This window comes from Dendrobates tinctorius, unplaced genomic scaffold, assembly GCF_039654945.1.
Source record: "Dendrobates tinctorius isolate UK_male_01 unplaced genomic scaffold, ASM3965494v1 ptg000121l, whole genome shotgun sequence".
Lineage (NCBI taxonomy): Eukaryota > Metazoa > Chordata > Amphibia > Anura > Dendrobatidae > Dendrobates > Dendrobates tinctorius.
Window position 1 is genome coordinate 5,589,638 of NW_027361789.1, and position 14,355 is coordinate 5,603,992.

General features: G+C 38.9%; 1 protein-coding gene across 2 annotated transcripts in view; it reads right to left on the reverse strand.

Annotated features, from left to right (window-relative positions):
* Positions 1-14,355, reverse strand: part of GABRA5 (gamma-aminobutyric acid type A receptor subunit alpha5) — a 377,180-nt gene that overhangs the window by 334,475 nt on the left and 28,350 nt on the right. For both annotated transcript variants that reach the window (XM_073541489.1, XM_073541490.1), the window contains exon 3: positions 3,299-3,420. In XM_073541489.1, coding sequence (XP_073397590.1) covers positions 3,299-3,420 — 122 coding nt within the window. The remainder of the gene's footprint in view (positions 1-3,298; positions 3,421-14,355) is intronic.

Genomic DNA, 14,355 nt, shown 5'->3' on the forward strand with positions numbered 1-14,355 from the left:
ACAGCCAAGAAAACTCTCAATTGGTTTCAGAGAAAGAAAAAGATGCTATAATTGCCCAGCCAATCACTTGACCTGAATCCAATACAAAATTTATGGAAGGTACTAAAATTCAGAGCTCATAGAAAGAGCCCACAGAACCTCCAGGATTTGAAGAGTGTTTGTGTGGAAGAATGGACCAAAATGACAAGTAATGCATGCGACTAGTTTCTCCATACAGGAGGCGTCTTGATGCTATCATCACCAACAAAGGCTTTTGTACGAAGTATTAAATAAATTTCATTAAGCGTGTTCAATACTTTTTCCTAGTACCATTTCTAATTATTATGCATAATTTAATTTATGGACATCTATTATTTGATTTTTTGCCTGTGTGAATTTGATGGGTTGTCACCGACATCTGGTGAGAATTTCATCTCGATAGCACCTTTAGAAATATACTTACTTAGAAAATTGGTGACGTGTTCAATACTTATTTCACCCGCTGTCTGTTTGCCGAGAATGAGGTTCTAAAAAAATGTCAGCACAGAGCAATGGTCATTTATGTGCTCCACCTACCTATTCAATTTCTGTTGGACTGTTGCAAATTGTCTCTTCAGAGAGGAAGAGGACTAGAACTCTAGTGCCACCTATTGGAAGCAGCAATCCTAAAAGTCAATGTCGACCCTTTAACAAGCCTTGTTACATGACTTAGGATAAAAGCCAAAACCAGAAACTCAATTTGCAGACACTGTGTTTCGGGGTACTGCCCCTCGCCAGTGCAAAGTGTGAGATCTGGTTTGGCTGTGTGAGAGGCTTCTGACCGATATCCAAGAAGTATCGTTTCTCTTTGCAGAGAATGACATGCTAAGTCTCCTCATCTTGGCATGCTTAGCATGTCATTCTCCACAAGGAGAAATGATACTTCTTGGATAGCTGTTGGACTGTTGAAATTGGCTGACTTCACTGCTCAGGTTTCGCCAGCAGCCACTATACACACTATACACACCAATTTCAGTATTTCAGGCAGTCTCACATACAGAATGAATGATGCAGTGCTAAGTATGCAACATTACAAAAGGGCATTTCAAAGCCCCATTGCTAGAGTTAGTGGGCATTCCAGCGGGGATAGACCTCCACCAATCCACAAGTTATCTATCCTTTGGATAGGTGATAATTAGATTATGGGAATAACACTATAATACTAAACTTGTCTTATGTGTGACTAAAGTAACTAAACCATTGAAGTAGGAAAAAATTGGTGAAAATTTGCAAACTTGATTATATAAGACTAAACGTTTTGTGTCCTGCTTTTTTTCATATTAGCCACATTGTATGTACACATGTTTATGTGATGTGTATTACACTTATTACTTCTCTTTCAAGCTTGTATAGAAGCATAATAATTTAGTATTATTACAAACAATACTAAAAATAATACAGTTATAGTACATGCCTTATAAAGAGAATTAGTGACACACTACGGAAATAGCTTCTATGATGTTCTATGGTAACAAAACAACATGCCACACTGGAGTAACACCTCACTGGGAGGCAATATTCATTTCTGGCTACACAACTTATAATACTCATATATAATTGTCTATGGAGTGAGTGTATATTTTTTTTATCAAAAGATATTGTGTAGCTCGTTCATACATATACATGTACAGTCTACTTTTCCAAAGTTTTATTCTTTTTCAAAACAAAACAAAACAAAACAAGACAATAACATCGAGTCATTAATTGACGCAACAGACGTTAGATCATACAAAATCAAGTGCAAGCGCAAACATAGCGATCGAAGTAATGGATAAAGTACAATAAACGGTATGTCACAAATCAAGTTGAGGGACCACTTTGTTAAATAAAAATCCACATGTACAGTCTACTGCAAGTCCCTGGGTATGATTCAGGATCAGGCTCATACTGGGCAGATGCTGACTGAGTTAAGTTGCACGGTCCTTGAAGAGCACCGCTCAGTGAGCCTATTGGCTCCCTCTCAATGCAATCATGGGCTGTCAATGGGCTGCAATTGTATCCAAATGCCTGCTGAAAGCCACAGTGTCTGCCATATTGAGTCTCCTATGAAGCCCAGAAATAGCCTGGACCTCATAAGTGACCATGATTTTTCCTTTACACGGTAGTATTGCAGTACATAGAAGATGTGATAAGAGGGATGCAGGTTCAAGTGCCCTCATGGAATAGTACTGCAGCCCACCCCTTAGCTGCCTTTGCTTCTGTTGCACACTGTTCAGTTCTCTTCCCCGCTTTTCACATTTGAGTGCCAGTGTCTTCACTCTAGAATAGGACTTCCGGTCAAGACCATGTCTTGGATGTCACAGTGCATTGTGTAGTAAAGACACTATGCCTCGGATGTCACAGTGCCTTACGTTGTGACGATATGGCACATCTTGACAGCTAAGGCCTGTTCATGGCCAGAAGCATTGAGGGTGCCAAGACTAGTGAGAGATGTGGTGCATATAAGATTTTCTTTTATTTTTTTACATGTTAGGTTTATTATGCTCTGGGACCTAAAGAGACCCCAGAGCATTGACGGGAACATTAAATCTGCAGAAAATGACTGCTGCAAATCGAATTTCCTGGTAAATTGACAAATTTGAGTCTTGCCAAATCCAATCATCTCTAATATTTACACTGAAATGATATAAATAAAAATGTCAGCTTGCCCTGCAAATAACAAGCTCTCACACAGCTCAAGTGACAGAAAAATAAAAGTTGCGGGTGTCAGAAAATGGTGACACAAGCCAATTTCTTTTTTTCTTTTTACATATTTATGAACTGTTTTCACTAATAAAATATTTTAAAAAAATATACAAGTTTGATATCACAATAATTATGACGTTTTACCGCGCAACAAACACCATAAAAACAAATCCCACAAAACAATGATGGAATTGCAGTTTTTTTCCCCATTTTGCTACACTTAGAATTTTTTTCCCATTTTTCAGTAAATATTATGCTGAAAAATATTGTCACTACAACTCATCCAACAAAAAAAATTAAGCCTGCTATGTACAAGGAAAAATAAAAAAAAAAGTTAGGGCTCTTGAAAGAAGGAGAGGGAGAAATAAAGTCGCAAAAATGAAAATTGTCAGTGACGGGAAGAGTTTCAAGCAAGGGTGGACATACCATTAGCGCAACCTACGCATGCGCACATGGGGCCCAAGAGGTAAGGGATCCCACCTCCCTATCCAATGCAGCAAGCCTTACGTTCTTCTGTCTGTGGCTTAATGTTTATATAGTATTCTAATGTTTACCAGTTTTCCTGAGATATGCTACATAAATAGTAGTTCTTTACCTCCAAGCCCAGGTCGTAGTCTGTTGTCATAACCATCCAGCAAACCATCGAGTATCCGTGTAAATATGGTGATGTTATCATTTGTGTCTTCTTTGATTGAAGCAGTAGTCATCTGTGAAACACTGGTTTAACATAGATAAAAATATGTCATTTTGTGGATAACTAATATACTAGAAATTTGCATTTTTATCATAAATAGCATAATCCTCAATAGTTAATATTTAAATAATAAAATCTATTACATTTTGTACAGAAGTGCAGTCACATCTCTTAAGCTGTAGACGTCAGCTTAGAACTGTTTCCGTGTGCTTGATCTGTGGACCAATGGTTTGATCTTTGGATCACAACTTTTCTAAATGTTTGATTTACTGCTTTTGTAATCTACTTATCCCATACGTCAAATATTTAATTCCATCCAGGAAAAAATACCTCAAACATACATGTTCCCTACTTATGAAATATAATAGTAGCCCTATAAACTTTATGGTGATCTAGAGCTTCTCATGTTAGATTAGAAAACAACATAATATAATTAGAGTATAATTAATGTACATCTAATATGAAAAAAAAGTAAATTTGCATAATCCCCTATTTTGATTTACTCTGAAAAAAAGGTCAGTAGTTAAGTTAAGCCAGATAAACGGATAATTACATTTATTTAAAAACTCTCAAGGGCAAAATTATGTACATATACATCAGCCCAGGAGTCACCACGTTTTGAGGCGGCTCAGGAACTGGGCATCCTTGACCTTTCAGTATATGCTAGCTAAGGTACATAGCCGGTATCTGTCGTTAACAGCAGCAAGCTGAGCTGAGCTCAGATCGCTGATTTTAAACATTTAGATGCTTCTGTCAATCCATGACAGCAGCATTTAAATGGAGCTGTTGTTGCAGTGCTCATGCACTCAAACTTACATCAACGTCCCATGATGCACTCACAGGGCAGCTGTGGGTTACAATGGCGGCCAGAAGCATGTTGAAGCTACTGCCATCTTGGTGCTGCGCGCTGCCATTTTGGTTTTAATGTCAAGCTCAGTCGCAGGCTGAGCATAACAGGGGATGACAATTTTTACTAGATATTGGAATATTTTTGTATTACTAAAGCCCCACATACAGAATAGACTAATGTTGGCCACTGATGGTTTCGGCCAACGGTCTAACGTGTATGGAGGGACCGGATGTCTGATGGTTGTAGAAGATGTTGATCGGCATACTGATTGCTTTGTTCTTTACGTCACAGAGGTAGATACTGACAGATATGTAACAAAAGACCAGACAGGAAAGGGAAAGCTAAAGATAAACAATAGATGTAACAAGAGAAAAGCTGAGCTTACCATCTTTGCCTATGATCATAACATCCTGGAACCTTAATGTACTGGGTACCAAATCCTCTTGGTGATGAGCGGCAAAATGCACAAAACAAACAAGGGTGGTTTACAGCACAATCATAACTTAAAATATTAAAATTTGTTATTTATAATTCATTAAAAGTAGAGCGTCACATGATGACTAAAAAGTCTGTGTTTCTGCAGCACAGAATGGCCATAATGATAGTACTAAGGGTGACTTATGAGCCAAAAACAAGTTTCTTTTATTGGTCATGTGGACCTCTGCTTTGTTATGCATTATAAAGAACTTTAATATTTTATGGTGGTTGTGTCAAAAATACCTCTTTTTTGACTTATGCATTTTATCATGGCTGTGCAAAAAAAAACCTGCCTCCAATTTGCCAGGGCCCATGCTGAAAAATATGAAGACTACTGGGACTATATACTCTAGAATGATGAGTTCAAGATAAATGTGTTTAGAACTCATGTCTTCAAAACTGTATGGCATCATAGAGGAGTACAAAGTAAAATGCACATAGGCTACAGTGCAACATGGTGGTAGCAGTATCCTTATGTGGGGCTACATGAGTGCTTCTGATGTTGAGGAGCTACAGTTCATTGATGGAATCATGAGAAGATGCTGCCATCATTCCATGCCCTTGGTAGATGTGTACTTTTCCAACAAGAATATGATCTTAAACACACATCTAAGTCTCTGTTGCAATTCTGAAGAACAGCATGAAAGTGATTCAGTGGCCAATTATGTCTCCTAATCTGAACAAAAATCAACCATCTATGGGGAGTTCTGAAGAGACAAGGTGATCTTCACTCTTTGGGCTCACTCACATGACTGTATAACACGACCGAGTGCTGTACGATGTTTTATCACACAGCACTCGGACCAGTGTTATTTTATTGGGTAGGTCAGATCTGAGACTATTTTCTCATGCCGATTCAGTATGAAGAATGGAAAATTATACATTTTGCAGTATGTCACCAACTTTTTAATTCCGTGTCTAGAAGACTTGGTGCTGGTGGTCATGCAAAATACTAAATGTAAACACGAAACAGACAGTGGAGTAGCCATGGACCACCAAATAGAACTAGATGGGCATTTCCTGAAGGAAATACATGGTGCTTGAACAGCGCTGCCAGCTTTACAGCAGTGTATCAGGTGCCGAGTACAATGTAACCCTGTGACATCAGTGACATGCATGTAAAGCGTCATTGATGGCCAGTGCGGAATACCATGGAGCTTAGATACACTGAGCATTTTACACAGGGGAGGGAATGAAAGAGAAGTTATGTCATAAGATTGGTCAAAGCTAAGTTTCTCATTCAAGCCAATGGGTGACATTGTATTCAATGTAACTGTCCATTTAAATTCTCGTTGAGCAAGGTTTTGTTTCTCATTTCCACCCTTGATACTGCTATGAACTTTATCAATGCCCCTAACTTTGAGGCCACATGGGTTGCAATCATGAAAGGCCTTGAAATATTTCGGAAATGTTTTTAGTATAGACAGGTCAGTTATACCCTTGACTGCAATGATGTCTCTGATGTGTTCTGAAGTGTGGAATTTTAGCTTGTGTGGGTCAGTCCAATATATTTTTTGTCACGAGTGGTACATTTGTGGTATTACATGAAATATACTCTCTAATTTTATAGGACTCTGACCAGTCAGATGATGTAAAAGAGGTGGAACTTAGAGTATTGGGACATGCTATGCAGTTTCTACATGGGAAACAGCTAACCGTGCGACCAAGATTTATGAAAGACCCTCTTGGTTTCGGCGCATAATGACTCTTTACCAGAAAATCTTTCCTATTGCATCTAGGTATGACTTTAGGGGCCTGAGGTAGGAAAGCTGCCAAGATGTTGTCAGTTAGTAGCACTGGCCAGTGCTTCAATAGAATTTTGTGTATCTTGCCCCACTGGCACTTAGATGTAGATACAAAACTTATTTCATGGCCCTCACTCATCTTCTTCCTAGACTTAATCAAGAAATCATCCCTAGCTTTTCGATAGCCATTCTTAATGCTCCTATTACTATATTCCCTGCACTTGAATCTCTCTCTGAGATATTCAGATTGAGACTCAAATCGATCATTTGTGCAAGAGATGCAGGGAGTTCTAAGGTAACATCACAGGGTCATGACATGGGCATTACACAATGATGGCAATGGGCGTTCTTACCAACATGGTGCAGTTCACTCTGACCACGCGCCACTTAATTGGTTATATATATATATATATATACTGACAGGAGATAATTCTTTGAGAACCTCCTCTTGAGAAAGCGAAAGTGCAACACTCATCGGGATAGTGTGAGGTGTCCCCATCTCCAAATACCAGGGGTAAGCTTAGTACTACGCTATAAAACTTGTATATATCCTTCATTGGCAGACGTCTTTCAAGGTTGTTGTCTCTGATATTTCCATGTTTTCATGCTTGATTTATGATGATCTATTGATATATGCTTCCATGTTGATGACACTTTTTATGAATGGCCCCTCCTTTCTTGTTTCGCCTAAAAAATACCTTTTTTACAATTATGTCATTTTTTAAAATTTGTAACTAAAACTATGGCTTTTGTTCTATTTGGTGATTCATGGCTACTCCACTTTCTGTTTTATGTTTACATGTTTTAGGAGTACTCCACCCCCCTTAACTTTCTTTGTATTTTTCGTGGGAGAATTGCACTACCCTTATTGTTTCCACATTTATTAATGATGTGCTATTTGAGTTTTTGGTTAATAAAATACTAGTACTAGATTGTTTTTGATATGGGGTTTATTCACTTTTCCATAAACTAATTTGACGAAATCTTAAGATTTTGCAATTAAAGTTATATTATTATCCTTACTTTCAAGTTTTGGATTTAAAAATGTTTTATGAAACTCGCTCTTATAAAAATTTTTGAAATTGTTTTTGTGTTCAGTGGGATATTTTCATGGGGATATTGTGACAGAGAGAGGCGAGAGAATAGTGGCGTCGGGTGTTAGGGTTTGCGGATTGCACTAAATTAAAATAAATTATGAAGTGCAATCGCAAACCGGGTTCCACCGTGCAGAAATGTTTAACTGCTGCTAGTGAACAATGATGGAAACTAAACAGTGATCGATTGCTTGAACACACTGTATTAACGCCACACAGTGTGAACGGAACACTGAGTACCACGCTCCATTACTTCACAGAGCGGTGCTGAACAAAAGAATACTACGTGCAATACCCTGCTAAACATCACAGGGATAAAACACGATAAGCTTATATGACGCTAAATATAATACCCTCTAGGCTAAGGGTTTGGCTTGCCCAGTAACTCAATTGTGCTAACCGCACATATGAAGGAAACTGGTGCTAAGCCAAAAGACTAATTTCCCCAAATGACGCTAACTGTCTGCCTATGAGTACAGTCCCAGAGCTTAGACAGACTCACACAACTTGCAGACAGAATGGTAGCATATCCACACTCACACACCATAAGTGATACTAGCGCACCGGCGTGCGAGTCTGAGAGCCTTTAATACACTTGGCTCCACTCCCACACTCACACCAAGTCAGCTGTGACATCGACCGCAGGCCAATCCGGAGCTGCCACATCACCAGAGCGGGTGACATCCGACCACCAGTGAGAAGACGTCACATCACGGACATGCTCAGTAAGGTGATTTCTGGACTTAGACTCCAGACAGCAAGGCTGCACTTGTATAACACCGGTTACTATAGTCTTGGCTGGAGAGGCAGCCGTAACCAAGCGCATACCATGAGCCTAAGCAAGGTGCCAGAGCCGAGGTCCATGCTGAGCAACAATTGCATCCAGACAAGGCTTGGGATCTATCCCACACATCAGGAGAATCCCAGCACCTAACATCGGGTTCTACAAATTCCTGCACTGGTTGGAAGTACTTCACCATCTTTTTAAACAGTGTAGGTTTTTTCCTTGCTGGCAGTGCAAGGGTTTATCTCTTCATTTGAAGCTCCTGGAACTTTTCTACCTGGATTGTCTCAGCTGTTCACTGTTGGATTCTCTCCTCTGCTATACTGTATATGCTCACCTCTGGCCCTTAGGAATTTCCAGTGTTAGTTCTTACTGCCTGACTTGGATTTGGAGGTGTAGTTCGTGGTTGGAGTTGGCGCTTGGAGATTTGTTCAGGAGACTGTTCCTTGGAGTTTTGTTTGTGTGCATATCTTCATCTCTCTAATTTGGATACTGCTTCCTTTAACTTCCCTGTGTTTCACTCTGCTTGGTGAGTTTATTTTGTGTGATTGTTACTTTAATTTGGATCATCCTGAGAACTTAAAAGCTTTACAAATGTTTTTAGGTTTCGCCAATTACTACCAGATGTTCATCAAGAACTTTTTGGTAGTGGCCAAACCTCTGACTGATATGACCAGGAAAGGGATAGACTTATCCAAATGGTCCAGTCTGGCCAATAAGGCATTGGATACTTTAAAGAAATATTTTGCTTCTGTGATGATTCACATACAGCCTGACATCACTCAACCATTCTTTGTGGAGGATGAAGTGTCTGAAGTGGTGGTAAGGCCTGTATTGTCGTAGTGTGAATCTCCAAGTAAATGGCATCCATATACATACTTTTCAAAGAAACTGTCATCTGTTGAAAAAAAAAGACATTGGCAATAGGGAACTCTTGGCAATAAAGTGGACTTTTGAAGAGTGGTGACATTTTTTCTAGGGGGCAGTACATCTGTTCATGGTAATCACTGATTGGAAAAATCTTTTATATTTGGAATCTGCAAAGCTTTTGACACCTAGACAGGTAAGATGGTCATTGTTATTCAATAGATAAAACTTTTTTGTGACATATGGGCCAGAGGATAAGAACATTAAGGCAGATGCCTTATCCCGTTTTCCTGAGGGAGGAGATAATTGTGAACTAGCTCCTATATTACAGAAAGGTGTAGTTATTGCAACTATATGTTCTGATCTGGAGAGGGAGGTTGTAGAGGCTAAGGAGGACACCCCTGGTGTCTGTCCATCAGTTAAACTGTTTCTGTGAATCTCTGTTTTAAAATTGTAAGTGAACATCATGATTTTGTCTTGGCTGGACATCCTGGTATTAAATCCACCATAGATCTTACTTGTAATTTTTGATGGTCTGGGGTACACCAGTATGTTTGGGAGTATGAAGCTGCCTGCAGTATTTGCACGCGTTCCAAGACCCCACATACTCATCCACCTGGGGCTCTTCAACCTTTGGTTATTCCCTGTAGACCATGGACTTATTTTTTGGTAGATTTCATCACTGATCTACCCCTTGTCGGCAGGTAACACTGTAATATTGGTGCCGATGAACAGATTCAGCAAGATGTCAAATTTCATTGCGCTACCCACTTAACCTAATGCCAAGACTGTGGTGCAAATTTTTATCAAAGTAATCGTGAAGTTACATGGGATTCCTTCTGATAATTGTTTCTGACCAAGTGGTGCAATTTATTTCTAATTTTTGGAAAGAATTTTGTGCTTGTTTGGGGGTCCATCTTTCATTTTTATCCACAGTCTAATAGGCAAACTGAATATGTGAAACACAATCTTATGACATATCTTAGTTGCTTTGTGTCTGAGAGTAAGGAGGATTGGGTTTCTTAAATACCTCAAACTGAATTCGCTGTCAATAATCGATGTCATGAGTCTACTGGCAAGTCCCTATTCTTCGGTGCATATGGATTTCATCCGCAATTCAGCTCTTTCAATAGGAATCGTTCTTCAAGAGTGCTTGAGTAGGAACGGTTTTCTTCATCTATCACATCACACATCAGTGCGGCAAGGAGTTCTTCATAATTTGAAAAAGATGGGGTCCAAATATGAGTGTGGCTGATTGAACACGTTTGGTGGGTCCAGACCTGTCTTTTGGTGATTTGGTATGGTTGTCCTTGAAGAATGTGAAGTTGAAGGCTCCTTCTTGGAAACTGGATCCCAGGTTAATCGATTCCTTTAAGATTGTGGCCATAAGCGTTTCCCATGCTTTGCCACCTAGTTCTAAGATTTATAATGTGTTTCACCGATTACTCCAAAAATACATTGCTTCCTCTAAACCATTCTCACCCCCATCTTTCCAAGTAATTGTTGATGAGAATCTGGAATTTCAGATAGCTAAGATCATCAATTATTGCTTGGTTTATTAGTCTATTCAATATCTGCTACAGTGGAAGGGTTGCAGTCCTGAAGAAAGAATGTGGGTACCAGCATGTCACCTTCATACGATCAGGTTGGTCCAGTCTTTTCACTTGGCACACCCAAATAAACTCAGCCCTGATGTTTCCAAAGGTCCCTCTTAGAAGGGGGTACAATCATGAGGATACCGTGACAAGTATATTTTGTATGATTGTTATTTTCATTTATCCCTGTCCATCTTCCTTTGTTTGTTTGGTTAGTGTTGTAAAAGTATTTATAACATGAGAAATTTTCAGCATTTTCTCATATTACACTCACAAATTTTAATGCATTTTAATGGTATTTTGTGATATACCAGCACAAAGTAGCAAGTATTTGTGAAGAGATGAAACATGATTTTCTAAATATTTTAAAAACATAAATCTGAAAATTTTAACTTGCATTTTTATTCAGTCCCCAGTAGTTTAATACCCCTAAATAAAATTCTGAGTGACCAATTGCCTCCAGAAGTCATCTAATTGGCAAAATGACTCCACTCGTGTAATTTATTCTCAGTATAGCTACAGCTGTTCTGTGAAGGCCTTAGTGGTTTGTTTGAGAACATGAGAACATTAGAGATCAAACAGCATAATTAAAACCAAGGAAAATACCAGATTAGTCAGGTATAAAGTTGTGAAGAAGCGTAAAGCAGGCTCAGTTTGTAAAAAAAAATAGTCCAAGCTCTGAACATCCCAAGAAGAACTATTCAATTTATCATCCAAACAAGAAAGGCGTATGACACAACCGTAAACCTATCAAGAAATGACAGTCTTCCTAAATTGACATTCCAAGCAAGGTGAACACTAATTAGAGAAGCAGCCAAGAGGTCTATGGTAACTTTGGAGGAGTTGCAGAGATCCACAGCTCAGGAGGGAAAATCTGTTGACAGGACTGCTATTAACTGTGTATTCCTCAAATTGGACATTTCTGGAATAGTAGTAAGAAGAAAGCCACTTGTAAAATCAAATCATAAGAAATCCAGTTTGAAGTTTGTAAAAAAAAACAAGTAGGGGATACAGATAGCATGTGGAAGAAGGTGCTCTGATCAGATGAAAGTAAAATTTTTTGGGCTACAGTAAATACAAAACAGTATATGTGGAAAACTAATACTGCAGATCACCCTGAAAACACCATCCCAATTGTCAAACATAATGGTGGCAGCATTATGCTTTGGGGATGCTTTTCAGTAGCCTGGGAAACTGGGCAGAGTTGATGGGAAGATGGCTGGAACTAAATTTAAGGTAATTCTGGATTGGAGGCTGCAAAAGACGTGAGACTGAGTTGTAGTTCATCTTCCAGTAGGACAATGAACGTAAACATACTGCTAGAGCTACAATGAAATGGTTTAAATCAATGTACTGTATATTCATGTGCCTGAGGAGCACAGTCAAAGTCCACACCTAAATCCTATTAATAATTTGTGGCAAGACTTGCTGATCATAAACACTCTCCATCCAATCTAACCAAGTTGGAGCTAGTTTGCAAAGAAGAATGGGCATAAATTTCAGCCTCTAGATGTGCAAACCTGATAGTGACATACCCTAAAAGACTTGCAGCAGTAATTTCAGTAAATGGTAGTCCTACAAAGTGATGACTCGGGGGGCAGCATACAAATGCAAGTCACAATTTTCAGATTTATATTTTTAAAATATTTAAAAAAACATGTATCATTTACTTTGCACTTCAAAAATACTTGATCATTTGTGTAGGTCTATCATAAGATCCAAATAGAAAACATTTAAGTTTGTGGTTATAATGTGAAAAATAGTGGAAAAGTTCACTTTGCATGACTACTTCTCAAGGCATTATATACAGTATGCACTGTATATACAGATCTACAGTTGTGACCAAAAGTATTGACACCCCTGCAATTCTGTCAGATAATACTCAGTTTCTTCCTGAAAATGATTGCAAACACAAATTCTTTGGTATTATTATCTTCATTTAATTTGTCTTAAATGAAAAAACAAAAGAAGAATTGTCCTAAAGCCAAATTGGATATAATTCCACACCAAACATAAAAAAGAGGGTGGACAAAAGAATTGGCACTGTTCGAAAAATCATGTGATGCTTCTCTAATTTGTGTAATTAACAGCACCTGTAACTTACTTGTGGCACCTAACAGGTGTTGGCAATAACTAAATCACACTTGCAGCCAGTTGACATGGATTAAAGATGACTCAACCTCTGTCCTGTGTCCTTGTGTGTACCACATTGAGCATGGAGAAAAGAAAGAAGACCAAAGAACTGTCTGAGGACTTGAGAAACCAAATTGTGAGGAAGCATGAGCAATCTCATGGCTACAAGTCCATCTCCAAAGACCAGAATGTTCCTGTGTCTACCGTGCGCAGTGGCATCAAGAAGTTTAAAGCCCATGGCACTGTGGCTAACCTCCCTAGAAGTGGACAGAAAAGAAAAATTGTCAAGAAATTTCAACGCAAGATTGCGCGGATGTTGGATAAAGAACCTCGACTAACATCCAAACAAGTTCAAGCTACCCTGCAGTCCGAGGGTCCAACAGTGTCAACCCGTACTATCCGTCGGCATCTGAATGAAAAGGGACTGTATGGTAGGAGACCCAGGAAGACCCCACTTCTTACCCCGAGACATAAAAAAGCCAGGATGGAGTTTGCCAAAACTTACCTGAAAAAGCCTAAAACGTTTTGGAAGAATGTTCTCTGGTCAGATGAGACAAAAGTAGTGCTTTTTGAGCAAAGGCATCAACATAGAGTTTACAGGAGAAAAAAAGAGGCATTCAAAGAAAAGAACTCGGTCCCTACAGTCAAACATGGCGGAGGTTCCCTGATGTTTTGGGGTTGCTTTGCTGCCTCTGGCACTGGACTGCTTGACCATGTGCATGGCATTATGAAGTCTGAAGACTACCAACAAATTTTGCAGCATAATGTAGGGCCCAGTGTGAGAAAGCTGGGTCTCCCTCAGAGGTCATGGGTCTTCCAGCAGGACAATGACCAAAAACACACTTCAAAAAGCACTAGAAAATGGTTTGAGAGAAAGTACTGGAGACTTCTAAGGATTAAGTATTCCTATTTTTAAATGTCCAATTTTATAAAAAAAATAAAAGCGAAAGCACCGCCTTGCTGAATCCGTGAGCTGGTAAAATCTAATGGATTCATACGCTGATGATAGTTCAGCATTTGTAACTGGAGTATGAACCAGATAAATAGCACCAAAATACTGTAGCAAATCATCAAACTATGTTACAAGAGAACACAGCTGTTCCAGGCAATAACTTCTTGACAGAAATGTAATGTTAGCGTGTGTAATTGAGTTTGATATATCACCCCCTCTGGGGATCTATTGCTACGTTTCATATTTTTTAACAAGAGCAAATACATAAGACATCATCCATATTTAACAGATGCATGAATATTATTTTGCATATGTACTTGTGGTTTATTTCTGAGGATATTATAACACATTCCAGTCTATTATGTCAATAATAATAGGAAAATAAATCTTTCCGGTTATGTCACATGATACAACAGTGGAGACTTCTAAGGTGGCCAGCAATGAGTCCAGACCTGAATCCC